At 37.0% G+C, this 18436-nt stretch overlaps 1 protein-coding gene across 1 annotated transcript; it reads left to right on the top strand.

Annotated features, from left to right (window-relative positions):
* The first annotated feature begins 7117 nt into the window (after window positions 1–7117).
* Window positions 7118–17172, top strand: LOC127848038 (uncharacterized). Its single transcript, XM_052380323.1, has 9 exons — window positions 7118–7179; window positions 8374–8398; window positions 8978–9047; window positions 10697–10816; window positions 12017–12142; window positions 13102–13227; window positions 14188–14313; window positions 15993–16088; window positions 16688–17172. The coding sequence occupies exons 1-9, from the start codon at window positions 7118–7120 to the stop codon at window positions 16855–16857; spliced, it is 921 nt and encodes a 306-aa protein (XP_052236283.1). The 3' UTR covers window positions 16858–17172.
* Window positions 17173–18436: the final 1264 nt, after the last annotated feature.

The raw sequence follows: 18436 nt of genomic DNA, 5'->3' as shown, positions 1-18436 counted from the left end.
TTGCTGTACTGAGTATAGTCAGGTCTTGAAAACATAATTGCATAGGAATAGAAGAGTTTACGTTTTTAGACATGTTTCCTTAGATGTGCCATATAGAGCTGTGATGCTCTCTTGTTTTTGTTAGATATGTTGTTAAAACAACCTGCTCATCAAAGTGCAAAAAACAAATTTTCAAAGGGTCTGTTACACGAATTAACTTAGAAAACAGCTTTCTAAGTAATTGTTTTAATACTGATATTGATATTTGGGTGTTTCTTTACTAGCAGATGATGATGGGGTTTGGTTTTAGAAATGAGCCAATCATTATTTCCTGAAAACAATTGTTCACGCTCTCCTGGTTCCAAAATGAGCCCAAAGGCCAAAGCTTCAGTGGTCTGTCTGAATATTATATTAAAAGAGGTCATAGATCATGAAATTTTGCCCGATGAGCTGGCTTTGCAGACCTTTAAGACATTTCTGGTCTTTCTCCATGTATTTCATTCATATATTTTTTATTACCTTTACAATAGACTATGGATACCTCTGTCTGTATGTATTCAGTTGAGTCCATAGCATTCTACTGTGTGTGTGTGTGCCTGGTACCTCACAGTGTATTAGCATGTCAAGATGTCAATCCTTATCAACTTAAAGTTTTACAATTTTTGTGAATTTGGTGGGTTTAAACCTTATTAGGCGGTAAAACCAGTCGGTGTCCTCTGAGAAGGTGGTTACTTCAGTTATGCCTTATGAATGATCCTTTTGTGAACTTCTTGATTTAAAAAAACGGTTTGCAGGAGCAGAACTCAATTAATAAACGATACAATTCAGTAACATGGCAGATAAAGAATTGAGTGATTCTAGAAATGACCCATCCAAATTGATCCAATATGCTGAAAAGAACTCTTCATTCAAACTCTCCTGGTTCCAAAAGAGCACCAGAGGTCAAAGTCTTAGAGGGGCGTCTGATTATTGACGATGCTGGAACAGCAGCGTCCAAGGTTTGATAACCAGTAAAAAAAATCTTCACAATGGCGACCTATGTAAAAGACCGAGCCAGTCCGATTGAGATAATTCGATTTTTCAGTTACTTCCCTTGGCATTCGCCACTGCGTAGGAGATTGCTCGTTGATTTTCATTGATAACATTTTCCTAGCAGAGTTGTCGTTCGTGTTGATAAAGGTAAATATCAATAGAACAGCATATCCTGGGGAAACAGATTCAATAAGTGTATCAGAACATTAATTTCAAATTAGTATTTTTACATCCATTTTATTTTATGGACCAATGAAACAACTATATATTTTTCTCTATTTTGTTTGATATTTGTTCTCGATTTAGTAAATAAATTGCGAATAAAAACATGTAAAATTAACTTTTTACGTCATCACAAAACTCAAGAATAAGATGAACGATTTCAAACCTGCAAATTGTAAACGCTGCACTGCTATGATATATATAGATAAAACATTTTTTTTTGCGTAATTGTCCGTCCCGCGCGCAGTGGTAAGGACGTTCGCTTTGTCACCTTTACGACACCGGTTCGATTCCCGCTGCCGGCGCAATGTTATATTTTGTATGTTTTGTGGTCACCATTCCTGACAGTCTGACAGTTTTTTTTACAGAAAATCTCATCCCCCCCCCGCAGCATTTGACCATATAAAAATTAAAAAGTATAACAGTACAAAACAAATAGCTGGAAATTGCAGCTATCATTCAAAATTCGTCACAACTGTCGTCAATCTAATCTTATTAGGTAAGAGTGCTGGACACACTCCGGGTCCCAACATTATGCAGCCTCAGCGCGGAGGAACTCATTACCTTGGAAAAACACAAATACACACACTGGGTGCAGCCTAGGCGCGTATAGACTCAAACAAGGCAACAAACTCAAGTGCGGGCACAATCATTTAAAATTTACATATTGAATACGATATTCTAACAGAAATTACACAACCACCTAAGTGTACATACCATGTTTGATATTTCGTTTGATTGTTAGATTTCAGCATATACATGTATAAGGTCATTTCGCTATTTGTTAACTTATCAATATGTTCGTGGGCGAACTCGGATAGTCAAGTGCTCATACGATTGAGCTCACATGGTCCGGCTATGTGCTCATACCTACTTTCGAGAATCATCATGAATGTATTGCCATACTTAATGAACAAGAATGTGACCCGCCTCCCAGTTTCGCTCAATGGGTCAAGTTACCACGAGTACTACTTCCCCGTACCCCTAAACTTTTTTGTACCAAAAATGTTTCGTACGCAAAATTTTTGTACCAAATTTTTTTTCGTACCCAAAATTTTAGTACCCAAATTTTTTATCGTACCCAAATGTTCGTATCAACATACACAATTGTGGTGATATAGATAAACTTAAATTGATGTTTTATATCCATCTCTTCAAAAGCATCGTCACACCAGTACTGCCAGTACTTTGATTATAATAAGTGAGATCAACGACCATGATAATTTGGCCTATGAGCTGGCTTTGCTGACCTTTAAGACATTTCTGGTCATTATTTGCTCCATGTCTTTTACTGATATTCTTGTTACCTTTACGGTAGACTATGGATACCTTTGTCTGTATGTAATCAGTTGAGTACATAGCATTACTCTGCATGTGTGTTTGCCTTGTACCTCACAGCGTATTAACATTTCCAGATGTCAATCCTTAAAAATTGCATAAATATTCCAGTAGTGTGTTTGTTAGTTTAAACCTATTTAATTTAGCTTGATGGCATAGAAAGCCACAGGCTTATTGAAACGCTCTTGAGTCCGTTTCCTGGGCCTAGAACCAGTACTTGGTGTCTTTGGGGAAAATCTAAAGAACACTCCCATTGTTTGGATCGAACTTGTGACCTCCCTGTTGATAGGCAGACACCATATCCATTACACCATGGTGACCTAGTATGTATTTCTTTTGACCTTGCAGTCAAGGATATCCCATGAAAGTGCAACCACTTATTTCTAATGGGGTCCTTTGGTTTTTGCTGAAGAGACAGCAAGCAGAAGAGACAGTATTGGGATACAAGGGATCCGGTTGCGATACCATAGCTCTTTGCGAATAGATCCCTTGGTTCTTTTACGTGCTCAGTGTATAGCACCAATACACGTGAGAATTACCTGGGTTTCATACCAGTACATCTCTAGTTGGGTGGGAAACACTTGAAGCATTTCTGAAATTTCCAGTGCCCCGGCCGGGAATTGAACTGGGGACCTCTGGAATGGTAGACCAGAGTGTTACCACTCGACCACCGCACCACCTTAGTGTGTTTGTTAATCAGGGTCTCTGCTGTGGGTTTGAGTCCCACTGAAAACAGAAAATCATGTAAAAACGTTCTTTGCTTACTTAAGATGGTAGTGATATAGCACAACTGGCGAAAGACGTCGGACCGCGGACAATACGACAATAGGTATATGTAAAATAATACAGACTGTTTTCCGTTTATTTTACTTTGATAGTTTTTTAAACTTTTAAATAAAATGGATTTAAACGGCTATTTTTGCTGGTAATGTAACAAACTCCAAGCGCGAATCTTAAAATCACTGCTTCCGCATAGAAGAAAGTTGGAAGTGAGTTAAGTCGAGGTATAACACAAACATTAATAGGAAATAAGCGCTAATCACTTTCTTTCTGATATGGCTGGAAATTGAACAGAATTTACAAATTTAACAAAAGTAACAAACAGGCATACAACAGCGAAAAATACCTGTTTCCGTACGGACATCACCATCTTGATTGTCACTATAAAGGAGGAACTAGTGTTGAATATTGCTGTATAAAATTACTTGTAATGTGTAAACAAAATCTAAACCAGGTTTTTTTTTAAGAATGTGCGTATACATATTTCAAATATGTACAGATTCTTTCGTGTCTAGCCAGTTGACTTTTATTTGATCATTTACATTGTATTTCGATTCAACACTCTGTCATTGATTTGCGTGTGATGCAGCTAAGAACTGCACAGAAAAAGGCATTCATTATTTTTTATCTAATTGATACAGCTTTTGATCTTTCATCAACACCAACCACAATCTTTTTAGCTCGACTATTATGTATGAAATATATATAGTGGAACTATCCTACTCACCCCGGCGTCGGCGTCACGTTAGCGTGAGTGTGCAAATGTTTAAGTTTGCGTACCACCCCAAATATTTTCTATGTCCCTTGTTATATTGCTTTAATAATTTGCATACTTCTTTACCAACATGACAACACCCTATTAACAAGAGCAGACATCTGTATCAAGCATTTTGTAAGAATAATGGCCCTTTTTTCACCTAGAATATGCAAATATTGATATATCTATGTTAAAGTTTGCGTACCACCTCAAATATTTTCAATGTCCCTTGACATATTGCTTTCATATTTTGCAAACTTCTTTATCAATATGAACCCAATCGTTTAGGTTTCGAAAAATGCTCATAACATATATGTCGCTTCAGATAGCAACTTGATATTTGGCATGCATGTGTTTCTTATGGAGCTGCACATTTTAAGTGATGAAAGGTCAAGGTCATCCTTCAAGGTCAAAGCTCAAATATATGGCTTCAAAGCGGCGCAGAAGGGGGCATTGTGTTTCTGGCCAACACATCTCTTGTTGATTCATATACTTGTTACCTTTACAATAGACTATGGATACCTCTGTCTGTATGTGATCAGTTGAGTCCATAGAATTATACTGTGTGTGTGTGTGTGTTTCTAGTACCTCACAGCGTTTCAAAATGTCCAGATATCAATCCTTTCAGTTAAAGATTTCAATACCTCTATCTGTATGTAATGTGCTTCTAGTGTGTGTTTGTGTGCCTTGTACCTCACAATTCTTAACAGTAAATGTGTCTGGTACCTCACCAAGCGTTTTAATATTTCTGAATATCATTCCACATACATCGCATATACATGTACATTACAGCAGTGTGTTTGTTAACACAGGGGTTCTTTCTGCTTTGGGTTTTGAGTCCCACTGAATACAGAAAATCATGTAAATGTAGGGGTATATGCTTACTTAAGATGGTAGTGATACAGCATACCAGTATTCCCAGAAACAGAGGTAGTGTAAATGGGTGGTATGTATATCTGTGAAATGAAGTGCAGAAGCTAAAGAACATTAAAGCCAAAATACAAATAATTGGTCACAGTTGACAGAGAGTGCTTTATTTCATACAGATAATGAGGATGATGATGATGATGATGAGTTCGAAGAAGCTGGCTTTGAACCTTCCAGTTCTAAAAATGCCGAAAAGGACTCATCTACAGGCACATCTTGTTTCAAGAACAGACTAGAAAGTGCAAGTTTAAGGATACGCTGGTTTTATATAAATGATCGCTCTTTTTGTGGGTTTTGTGGAGATTTGTTTGTGATTCCTTATCAGCTTACTTAAAAAATTACCATTTTGGTGAATACCTCTATCTGTATTTAGTGTGTTTCTAGGTGTGTGTGTGCTCTGTACCTCACAATGTGTGAACGTTTAATGTTATATTAACACCTTTGGATTGCATACTGAACTTTTTTATTACCAATGATTAAATGCTGTGCGTTTTTATCCGTATTTATGTTGAACACCGGTTGGTGGTCTCTGAAAAGGTAGTTACTCTCAGTTATGACTTATGAACAATAATTTTGTGAACTGCGTTAAAAAAACATGTTATCTGTTTGGAGGTGCAAAATCCAATTGATTCAATATACAATACATTGACATGAGATGTTTCTTTTCTGGAAGATGTTGACGGGCATTATTCTAGAAATGAGCCATCATTCGAGTATGCTGCAAACATCCCCTCAGCTCTCCTGGTCCTAAAAATGAGCAACCAAAGGCCAAAGTGTCAGAGGTGGGTTTCTGATTATAATATTAAATAAGGTCAAATATCACGACATTTGGCCTGATGAGCTGGCTTTGCAAACATTCAAGACTTTTCTGGTCATTATTTGCTCCATGTTTGTAAGTCATATATTTGTTCCTTTACGATAGACTATGGAATACCTCTGTATGTATAGTGTTCAGTTGAGTACATAGCACTCTACTGTGTGTGTGTGTGGTGTGTGTTTATAGTACCTCACAGCGTTTCAAAATTTCCAGATATCAATCCTTTCAGTTAAAGATTTCAATACCTCTATCCGTATGTAATGTGGCTTCTAGTGTGTGTTTGTGCCTTGTACCTCACAATGTCTTAACAGTAAATGTTATATTTACAACTTTGAATTGCATTACTGCTTTTTGGACCACAATTAGTAAATGCGGTGTGTATGAACCCAACTTAAGAAGCCTTAAAACCAGTCTTGGCCCTCGGATGTTGTGTAATTCAGTTATTACTTATTTATGATAATTTTTTATTACTGCATGCTTTAAAAAAAACGGTTGCATGAGCAAAACCCAATTAATTACAGAAAAATACATTAAACAGGGATGTGTTCTTTTTTTTGCAGATAATGATTGAACTGATTCTAAAAATGAGCCATCCCATTATGTGGTGAAATCGGTCTCCTTCAAGCATTCCTGGTTTCAAATCAGCATTAAGGCCAAAGAGTCAGAGGTGAGAGTCTGATTATTATAATAAAGGAGATCAAAGATCCTATAATTTGGCCTGATGAGCTGGCTTTTCAGACCTTTAAGACATTTCGGGTCATTATTTCCTCCATGTCTTTGATTTATATTTGTGTGTTTTTTTTACAATAGACTATGGATCCCTCTGTCTGTATGTGTTCAGTTGAGTACATAGCATTCTACTGCGTGTGGTTGTTGCCTGGTACCTCACAGCGTTTTCAAATTTCCATATGTCATTCTATGCATTGCATATACATTCCAGCAGTGTGTTTGTTAACCAGGGTCTCTGGCTGCTGTGGGTTTTGAGTCCCACTGAATACAGAAATAATGTAAAAATCTAGGGTGTCTGCTTACTTGAGATGGTAGTGATAATCACTACCGGTATTCCCAGAAACAGAGGTTTTGTAAATCATTAAGATGTTTTGTTTATCAGTGAAATGCAGTGCAAGAGGTAAAAACTTAATGATAGGCAAATACAAATACTTTGTCACAGTTTGACAATGAGTGCTTTATTTCATACAGATAATGATGATGATGATGATGACGAAGAACTGGCTTTGAACCTTCGAGTTCCTGACGGTGCGGAAATGGTACTTGGCTACAGGCACATCTTGTTTCAAGAACATACAAGAAAGGGCAAGCTTAAAGGGTAAGGCTGGTATATTAATAATGACCAGCTCTCTTTTGGTTGTTGTGCAGATTTGTTTGTGATCCCTTACCAACTTACTTAAAGAAATTACTATTTGGTTAATACCTCTATCTGTATGTACTATGTTTCTAGTGTTTATGTGACTCGAACCTCACAAGTCTGTACCGTAAATGTTATATTAAACCTTGGATTGTATTAATTGCACTTTTTTACCACAATAACTAAATCCTGTGGGTTTCACCCCTTATTAGGCTGTACACCAGTTGGTGGCCTCTGAAAGGTTGGTTAGTTCAGTTATGACTTATGAATGATATTTTTATGAATTGCTGTTTAAAAAATAATGTAAAAACAGTTTGGAGGTGCAAAATCCAATTGATTCAAGATAAAATTCATTTACATGGATGTTTCTTTTCTGGCAGATGACGATGGGAGTGTTTCTAGAAATGAGCCATCCAGTTGTGCTGAAAACAACTCCTCTTCAAGCTCTCCTGGTTCCAAATGAGCACCAATAGCCAAAGTACAGAGGTGGGTCTGAATATAATATTTAATGAGGTCAAAATCACGATAATTTGGCCTGATGAGCTGGCTTGCAGACCTTCAAGACATTCTGGTCATTATTTCCTCCATGTCTTTGATTCATATTTTGTGGTTACCTTTACAATAGACTATGGATACCTCTGTCTGTATGCATTCAGTTGAGTAAATAGCATTCTACTGCGTGTGTGTGTTGCTGGTACCCCTCACAAGCGTTTCAAATTTCCAGATATCAATCCTTTCAGTTAAAGATTTCAGTGATACCTCTATCCGTATGTAATGTGCTTCTAATGTGTGTTTGTGTGCCTTGTACCTCACAATGTCTTTACAGTAAATGTTATATTACACCTTTTGATTGCATTACTGCATTTTGGGACCACAATAAGTGAATGTGGTGGGTATGAACCCAACTTAAGCCTTAAAACCAGTATTGGCCTCTGAGGAGGTTGTTAATTCAGTTATTACTTATTTATGATAAATGTTATGTACTGCATGCTTTAAAAAAAACTGTTTTCAGAGCAAAACCTAATTTATGTCAGAAAAAATACATTAACAAGGGAAGTTTCTTTTTTGCAGATAAAGAATGAACTGATTCTAAAAATGAGCCATCCAGTATTGGTGAAAAACGTCTCCTTCAAGCATTCCTGGTTCCAAAATCAGCATCACAAAGGCCAAGCGGTCAGAGGTGAGTCTGATTATTATAATAAATGAGATCATAGGCCATGATAATTTGGCCTGATGAGCTGGCTTTTCAGACCTTTAAGACATTTCTGGTCATTACTTCCTCCATGTCATTAATTTATATTTTGTTGTTTTTTACAATAGACTATGGATACCTCTGTCTGTATGCGTTCAGTTGAGTACATAGCATTCTACTGTTTGTGTGTGTGCCTGGTACCCTCACAGCCTTTCAAAATTTCCACATGTCAATTCTTATACATTGCATATACGTTACAGCAGTGTGTTTGTTACCAGGGTCTCTTGCTGCTGTAGGTTTGAGTCCCACTGAATACAGAAAATTATGTAAAAATCTAGGGGTGTCTGCTTACTTAAGATGGTAGTAATATAGCACTACCTGTATTCCCAGAAAACAGAGGTAACGTAAATAGTGTTGGTTAATCAATGAAATGCAGTGCAAGAGGTAAAAAAAATGAAAGGAAAATACAAATACTTTGTCACTGTTGACAGTGAGTGCTTTATTTCATACAGATAATGATGATGATTGACGAAGAAGCTGGCATTGAACCTTCCGTTCTAACTGCAGAATGGACTCAGCTACAAGCACATCTTGTTTCAAAAACAGACAAGAAAGGGCAAGCTTAAGGATAAGGCTGGTATGATAATAAATGACCAGCTCTCTTTTGGTTGTTGTGGATATTTATTTGTGATCCCTTAACAATGTACTTAAATAATTACATTTTGGTGATTACCTTTTTCTGTCTGTACTATGTTTCTAGTGTGTGTGTGTCTCGTACCTCACAATGCCTTTACAGTTAATGCTACATTGAACCTTTGGAATGCATCAATGTACTTTTTACCACAACTAAATGCTGTGGGTTTGAACCCTTCTGAGTGTGGTTCAAGCAGTTGTTGGCCTCTGAAGAGACTGTAAGTAAGGATATGACCTATGAATTATCATTTTGTGAATTGCTTGATAAAAAAAAAACTGTTTCGATGAGTAAAACCCAATTAGTGAAAGATAAAATATTTTATTCATAACAACCACCAAAAGCTAAAGCGTCAGAGGTGGGTCTTGTTATTATAATACATGTGCTCATAGACCTTGATAATATGGCCTTATGAGCTGACTTGGCAGACCATCAAGACATTTTTGGTCATTAATAACCTGTCGTTGTTTCATTTTTATGCCCCCCTATGAAAAAGAGGGGGTATATTGCTTTGCACATGTCGGTCGGCCTGTCGATCGGTCCGTCCACCAGGTGGTTTCCGATTGATAACTCAAAAACGCTTGGGGCTAGGATCATGAAACTTCATAGGTACATTGATCATGACTTGCAGATGACCCCTATTGATTTTAAGGTCACTAGGTCAAAGGTCAAGGTCACGGTGACCCGAAATAGTAAAATGGTTTCTGGATGATAAGTCAAGAACGCATACGCCTAGGATCATGAAACTTCATGGGTAGATTGATCATGACTCGCAGATGACCCCTATTGATTTTGAGGTCACTAGGTCAAGGTCAAGGTCACGGTGACCCGAAATAGTAAAATGGTTTCCGGATGATAACTCAAGAACGCATACGCCTAGGATCATGAAACTTATTTGGTAGATTGATCATGACTCGCAGATGACCCCTATTGATTTTGAGGTCACTAGGTCAAAGGTCAAGGTCACGGTGACCCAAAATAGTATAATGGTTTTTGGATGATAACTCAAGAACGCTTTTGCCTAGGATCATGACACTTCATAGGTACATTGATCGTGACTCGCAGATGACCACTATTGATTTTCAGGTCACTAGGTCAAAGGTCAAGGTCACAGTGACAAAAATCGTATTCACACAATGGCTGCCACTACAACGGACAGCCCGTATGGGGGCATGCATGTTTTACAAACAGCCCTTGTTTCCTTTACAATAGACTATTGATACCTCTGTTTGTATGTGTTCAGTGGAGTAAATAGCATTTTACTGTGTGTGTACCTTGTACCTCACAGTGTTTTAAACATTTCCAATTATCAATCCTTATACCTTGCATAAACCTGAGAGCATTACGTTTCTTAACCAGGGTGTCTGGCTGCTGTGGGTTCAATTCCCACTGAATACAAGAAATCATGTAAAAATGTAGGGTATATGCTTACTGAGATGGTAGTGATACAGCACTTCTGGTATTCCCAGAAACAGCGGTAATGTCAATAGCTTGTCTGTATATCAGTGGAATGCAATGCAAGAGGTAAAGACAAGATAAAGTGCCAAAATTGAATGCTTGTCAAAAGTGACGGGAGAATGCTTTATTTAATACAGGTAATGAAGGTGATGGTGACAAAGAAGCTTGCTCTGAACCTTTAAGTTCTAACGCACTGTTAGAAAAAAAGGACACATCTTCACGCACATCTGGTTACAAGTACAGAGAAGAAAGGGCATGTAAGGGGTAAGGCTTTTATTGTATTAAATGATCAGCTCTCATTGGATTGTTGTGGAGATTTGTTTGTCACCACTACCAACTTACATAAAGTGTACATTTTGGTTAATACCTCTTTATGTATGTTCTGTGTTTCTAGTGCATGTGTGTGTGTGCCTTGTACCTCACAATGTCTGTTCATTAAATTGTATATTACATCTTTGAACTGCACTTTGACAGCAATAACGAAATGCTGTGGGTTTGAACCCTTCTGAGTGTGTTTAACCAGTTGTTGGCCTCTGAAGAGATGGTTAGTTAGGATATATATTATGAATGATAATTTTGTGAACTGCTTGATTAAAAAAATGAAAACTGTTTCGATGTGCAAAACCCAATTAATGAAAGATAAAATGCATTATTCATAACAACCACCAAAGGCGTGTCGGAGATGGGTCTGATTATTATTATACGTGTGCTCATAAACCTTGATAATTTGGCCTTATGAGCTGACTTGGTCTTCAAGACATTTTAGCTCTGCTGTTTTCGAAGAAAACCCGGGGTATTGTCATAGCCAGCTCGTCCGCATCGAGTTAAAACCTTAACATTTGCTCTAAAATCAAAGTGCTCAACCTTCAACTTTGAAATTTCATATGTAACTCCACATGAATGAGTTCTACACGCCACACCCATTTTGGGTCACTAGATCAAAGGTCAAGGTCACTGTGACGTCAAAACAAAAATTAAAGCCGAGCCGAGCATTGGCACCCGCTATGTGATGCGCTTGTTGGTCATAATAACCACCATGTTGTTGTTTCATATTTTTATTTCCTTTACAAAGGACTATGGATACCTATGTCTGTATGTGTTCAGTTGAGTAAATAGCATTATACTGTGTGTGTGTGCCTTGTACCTCACAGCGTTTTAACATTTTCAGATATCAATCCTTATACCTAGCATATACCTTAGAGCATTGTGTTCGTTAATCAAGGTGTCTGACTGCTGTGGGTTTGATTCCCACTGAATACAGTAAATCATGTAAAAATGTAGAACATATGTTTACTTAAGATGGTAGTGATATAGCACTTCTGGTATTCCCAGAAACAGCGGTAATTCAATAGCGTGTCTGTATATCAGTGGAATGCAATGCATGAGGTAAAGACAACATAAAATGTCAAAATTAAATGCTTGTTACAAGTGACGGGAGAATGCTTTATTTAATACAGGTAATGAAGGTGGTGGTGACGAAGAAGCTTGCTCTGAACCTGTAAGTTCCAACGCACTGTTAGAAAAGGACACATCTTCACGCACATCTGGTGTCAAGTACAGAGAAGAAAGGGCGAGCGTAAGGGGTAAGGCTGGTTTTGTATTAAATGATCAGCTCTCATTGAATTGTTGTGGAGATTTGTTTGTCACCACTACCATCTTACTTAAAGTTGACATTTTGGTGGATAACTCTATATGTATGTACTGGGTTTCTAGTGTGTTTGTTTGTTTATGCCTTGTACCTCACAATGTATGTTCAGTAAATTGTATATTACACCTTTCGACTGCACGTTTTGACAACAATAACTAAATGCTGTGGGTTTGAACCCTTCTGAGTGTGTTCAACCAGTTGTTGGCTTCTGAAGAGATGGTACATGTAACTTCGGGAGTGACCTATGAATGATAATTTTGTGAACTCCTTGATTAAAAAAAAAAAAACTGTTTCGATGAGCAAAACCCAATAAATGTAAGATAATATACATTATTCATAACAACAACCAAAGGCTAAAGCGTCTGAGGTGGGTCTGATTATTATAATACGTGTGCTCATGGACCTTGATAATTTGGCCTTAACGCTGGGTTTTGCAGACCTTCAAGACATTTTTGGTCATTAGTTCCTCCATATCGTTGATTCATATTTTTTTATCTTTACAATAGACTATGGATACCTCTGTCTGTATGTGTTCAATTGAGTAAATAGCATTCTACTGTGTGTGTGTGTGTGCCTTGTACCTCACAGCGTTTTAACATTTCCAGATATCAATCCTTATACCTTGCATATACCTTAAAGCATTGTGTTTGTTAACCAAGGTGTCTGGCTGCTGTGGGTTCGATTCCCACTGAAAAGAGTAAATCATGTAAAAATGTAGGGTATATGCTTACTGAGATGGTAGTGATACAGCACTTCTGATATTCCCAGAAACAGTGGTTATGTCAAGAGCTTGTCTGTATATCAATGAAATGTAATGCAAGAGCTAAAAACAACATAAAATACCAAAATTAAATGGGTGTCACAAGTGACGGGAGAATGCTTTATTTAATACAGGTAATGAAGGTGGTGGTGACGAAGAAGCTTGCTCTGAACCTTTAAGTTCCAATGCACTGTTAGAAAAGGACACATCTTCACGCACATCTGGTTACAAGTACAGAGAAGAAAGGGCGAGCGTAAGTGGTAAGGCTGGTATTGTATTAAATGATAAGCTCTCTTTGGATTGTTGTGGAGATTTGTTTGTCACCACTACCAACTTACTTTAAGTGTACATTTTGGTGGATACCTCTATATGTGTGTACTGGGTTTCTAGTGTGTTTTTTTGTTTATGCCTTGTACCTCACAATGTCTGTTCAGTAAATTCTTTATTACACCTTTCGATAGCACGTTTTGACAACAATAACTAAATGCTGTGGGTTTGAACCCTTCTGAGTGTGTTCAACCAGTTGTTGGCTTCTGAAGAGATGGTACATGTAAGTTAGGGAGTGACCTATGAATGATAATGTTGTGAACTGCTTGATTAAAAAAAAAGAAAACTGTTTCGATGAGCAAAACGCAATAAATGAAAGATAATATACATTATTCATAACAACCACCAAAGGCTAAAGCGTCTGAGGTGGGTCTGATTATTATAATACGTGTGCTCATGGACCTTGATAATTTGGCCTTAAGCGCTAGGTTTGCAGAACTTCAAGACATTTTTGGTCATTAGTACCTCCATATCGTTGATTCATATTTTTTTTATCTTTACAATAGGCTATGGATACCTCTGTCTGTATGTGTTCAGTTGAGTAAATAGCATTCTACTGTGTTTGTGTGTGCCTTGTACCTCACAGCATTTTAACATTTCCAGATATCAATCCTTATACCTTGCATATACCTTAAAGCATTGTGTTTGTTAACCAAGGTGTCTGGCTGCTGTGGGTTCGATTCCCACTGAAAAGAGTAAATCATGTAAAAATGTAGGGTATATGCTTACTGAGATGGTAGTGATACAGCACTTCTGATATTTCCAGAAACAGTGGTTATGTCAATAGCTTGTCTTTATATCAATGGAATGCAATGCAAGAGGTAAAGACAACATAAAATGCCAAAAATTAAATGGGTGTCACAAGTGACGGGAGAATGCTTTATTTAATACAGGTAATGAAGGTGGTGGTGACGAAGAAGCTTGCTCTGAACCTTTAAGTTCCAATGCACTGTTAGAAAAGGACAAATCTTCACGCACATCTGGTTACAAGTACAGAGAAGAAAGGGCGAGCGTAAGTGGTAAGGCTGGTATTGTATTAAATGATCAGCTCTCATTGGATTGTTGTGGAGATTTGTCACCACTACCAACTTACATAAAGAGTGCATTTGGGTGGATACCTCTTTATTAATGTACTGTGTTTCTAGTGCGTGTGTGTGTGCCTTCCTACCTCACAATTCTGTTCAGTAAATTGTATATTACACTTTTCGACTGCACGTTTTGACAACAATAACTAAAAAAGAGGCCCATGAGGGCCTGAATCGCTCTACTGCTTTAAACACTGTCACTGTGACCTTGACCTTTGACCTAGCAACCTGAAAATCAATAGGGGTCATCAGCAAGTCATAATCAATGTACCTATGAAGTTTCATGATCCTAGGCCTAAGCATTCTTGAGTTAACATCTGGAAACCATTTTACTATTTCGAGTCACTGTGATTTTGACCTTTGACCCAGTGACCTGAAAATCAATAGGGTTCGAGTCCTCATTAATATAAAGACACTGAGCAAGTTTGAAAAGAATGGGATGAAAACTGTGGGCGTTATCGGATAAACAAGATTTTACTATTTCAAGTCACTGTGACCTTGACCTTTGACCCAGTGACTTGAAAATCAATAGGGTTTGAGTCCTCATTAATATAAAGACACTGAGCAAGTTTAAAAAGAATCGGAGGAAAACTGTGGACTTTATCGGATGAACAAGTTTTTACTGTTTCGAGTCACTGTTACCTTGACCTTTGACCCAGTGACCTGAAAATCAATAGGGTTCGAGTCCTTATTAATATAAAGACACTGAGTAAGTTTCAAAAGAATCCGATAAAAACTGTGGACCTTTTTGGATAAACAAGTTTTTACTATTTCGAGTCACTGTGACCTTGACCTTTTACCCAGTGACCTGAAAATCAATAAGGTTTGAGTCCTCATTAATATAAAGACACTGAGTAAGTTTGAAAATAATCGCATGAAAACTGGACTTTATCGGATAAACAAGACAACGTCTAACACACACAGACACCATGCCATCCCATAAGCTCTTCTGCCTTTGGCAGTAGAGCTAAAAAATCAAAATGCTTCTACCTACAACTTTGAAACTTCATATGTAGCTGCACATTGATGAGTTCCACACTCCACGCCCATTTTTTGGTCACTAGATCAAATGTCAAGGTCACTGTGACCTCAATTTTTTTTTTAACTGCACCCGCAGCCGAGCATTGGCGTCCGGTATGCGGTGCTCTTGTCTCAGGACCTTTAGTTAGACCCAAAGGTGAAGGTAAGGGTTGGCGATCTTAATTTCCTATGATATAACTTGGTCATTGTTTCAACATAATGGCCAATTTGGGAAGCATCCATTAGCACTACTGATATCCTTGTTGTCCCCTACAAGTGAAACCGGAGGGGACTTATGGTTTACGCTCCGTGTGTCAGTCTGTCTGTCCGTCACACTTTACTGGATCCTGCGATAACTTTAAAAGTTCTTCATATTTTTTCATGAAACTTGAAACATGGATAGAATGCAATATGGAGAGTATGCACGTCATTTCATTTGGTTCCTAGGTCAAGAATTCTGGTTGCTATGGCAACAAATTTATAAAAAAAATCATTGACAATGGTGGAGTTTCACCGGTAGGGGACAATATTGCTTGGCAATCTCTTGTTATAAGATAGTGTAGGAAGATTATTTTTAAATGAACCTCTTTCAGACCCTGAATCTTCTGACACAGACCATGATGTGCCAGTAAGACAACCACATGCAAAACCTGGGCCGTCCACAACTGTAACCATGTCGGGTCATCCCAGTAAGTAGGCTTTGTTTCAACAACAAAACGGTATTCCTGAAAGTCACAGTATGTTTTTGTTTAAAAATTCGTAATGAATGTACAATTAACACAGTAATTGAAATAAGCTCACTCTACTTTGACACAATTTAACTTTGCCAAGAAGCTTCATAGGTGTTCCTAGCTTATCTTTAAATCGTTACTTCAATCTTGCTCATAACTCAAAATCTGTAAGACATATCAAAATGAAACTTAATAAATGGATACATCTTAATGTGTGGACATTTATTACTAAGTAACTATTACTCAAAGTATCCGGTTATATTAAGCATAATTATTTTTTAGATGTCTTCAAGAGAATTGAGAAAATGTTCAAGTGATATCACTTCAGATCTTTTGTTTCAATAGAAAGTCACATTCTGAATAGTATATTGTGCAACTTTTCATTTGATTAATTACAAGCAGCATTTCAAATAAAAAGATCACCTTTAAATCATGGTTCATCTTCTGGAACAGTTTTGAGATGAACTTTTTTATAACTTATTATATTTCTGAGATGCTTGTTGGTGGTCATCATGGAACAGAAGAGGCAATTGAATATGATTTTTTTACTTTTTCAGAGAGGCTTCAGAAACTCGGTGAAGACCAGAGTCATCTTTTGAAGACGCTGTTCAAAACGAATATTGCGTTGAGGAAGGAGCTTAAGCGTGAAGACTGTGAAAGAGTAATGCAAAAATATGAAATTCTACACGGATTGTCATGGAAAAAAATTAAAAAACACGATTCATAACTGGATTACTGCTGAAAAGTGAAAACAAAAATGATTTTATAGCTTTTTAGCCCACCTGCGCACAATGTTCTCATGGTGAGCTTTTGTGATCGCTTTTAGCCCGTTGTCCATCTTGTGGCATCAACATTTGCCTTGTTAATATTCTAGAGGTCACATTAATTGTCCGATCTTCATGAAATTTTATTTGACGATTTGTCCCAATGATATCTTGGAAAAGATTACAAATGGTTTCGGTTGGTTGAAAAACAATAATTTACACGCCATATACTCCATACTTAAATCAATATTGTTATATGCAAAGCAGCAATGCTTAAAAGAAATAATGAAAACAAGATGGTGGTATTTGTTATAAACACGTGTAAAACAGTTGGATTTTTCTGGCCAAAGACAACTATTCATACGACCAACTTCTTAATTTTTGCATAGCTCGTCATATTGATTTCCATTCAGATTTACTTCAGAAAAAATCTATTTCATATCTCTGATGCCAGAGCTATACATATGTTTATAAGAAGAGTAAATCTGAGATCCGTTTTCATTTATGATATTTGAAATGGCATGTTTAGACGAAGATTCTCTACAATTTTCTACATAAACATATATATATTTTTTTTGTAAAAATGGTTTCGGTTGGTTGAAAAACAGTAATTTACACGCCATATACTCCATACTTAAATCAATATTGTTATATGCAAAGCAGCAATGCTTAAAAGAAATAACACAAAATTGGGAGGGGGCATTACTCGTATGAAAACAAGATGGTGGTATTTGTTATAAACACGTGTTAAACAGTTGGATTTTTTCTGGCTGAAGATAACTATTCATACAACCAAATTCTTAATTTTTGCAAAGCTCGTCAAATTGATTTCCATTGTAGAATTTACTTTAGTTCGGAGTTGCGAACCGAATTGACCATGTTTTTGTTAGCAAGTAACACTGTACAACAAGGTCTATTTTTTCTCCACTCTCAATAAACATGTTTTACTTACTCTGCAATAGTTTATGAGTTACTAAATTCCTTTGAAACATTGGACCATTTTCTTTATTAACAGATCATACTTGCACAATTGTTGTTATGTTTTCTTTATGGTTAAGGCATTGTGACATGTATATTAATTTGATTTTTATGCCCCCCGATAGAGGGCATATAGTGATCGGACCGTCCGTCTGTCTGTCTGTCTTTCCGTCACACTTTGCGTTTAGGTTTCGCATTTAGGTTTCAAAAAATGCTCATAACTTCTATGTCCCTTCAGATAGCAACTTGATATTTGGCATGCATGTGTATCTCGTGGAGCTGCACATTTTGAGTGGTAAAAGGTCAAGGTCATCCTTCAATGTCAATGGTCAAATATATCACTTCAAAGCGGCGCAGAAGGGGCATTGTGTTTACGACAAACACATCTCTTGTTTCCAGATGATATTGTCTGAACTTGACATTAGTTCTATGTGTGATGATTAAAGCATTGTGTCATGTATGAAGATATTTTGCTTAAATGTTTTCATGTTGTGGTATTCACTCTTCTATATACTTTGTGTCAGAAGAAATTAAGTCTTTGATTTTTATAATATACAATTGTAA

Source organism: Dreissena polymorpha, chromosome 10 (assembly GCF_020536995.1).
Source record: "Dreissena polymorpha isolate Duluth1 chromosome 10, UMN_Dpol_1.0, whole genome shotgun sequence".
NCBI classification, from domain to species: Eukaryota; Metazoa; Mollusca; class Bivalvia; order Myida; family Dreissenidae; genus Dreissena; species Dreissena polymorpha.
This window is presented reverse-complemented; position numbering and strand designations above follow the sequence as displayed.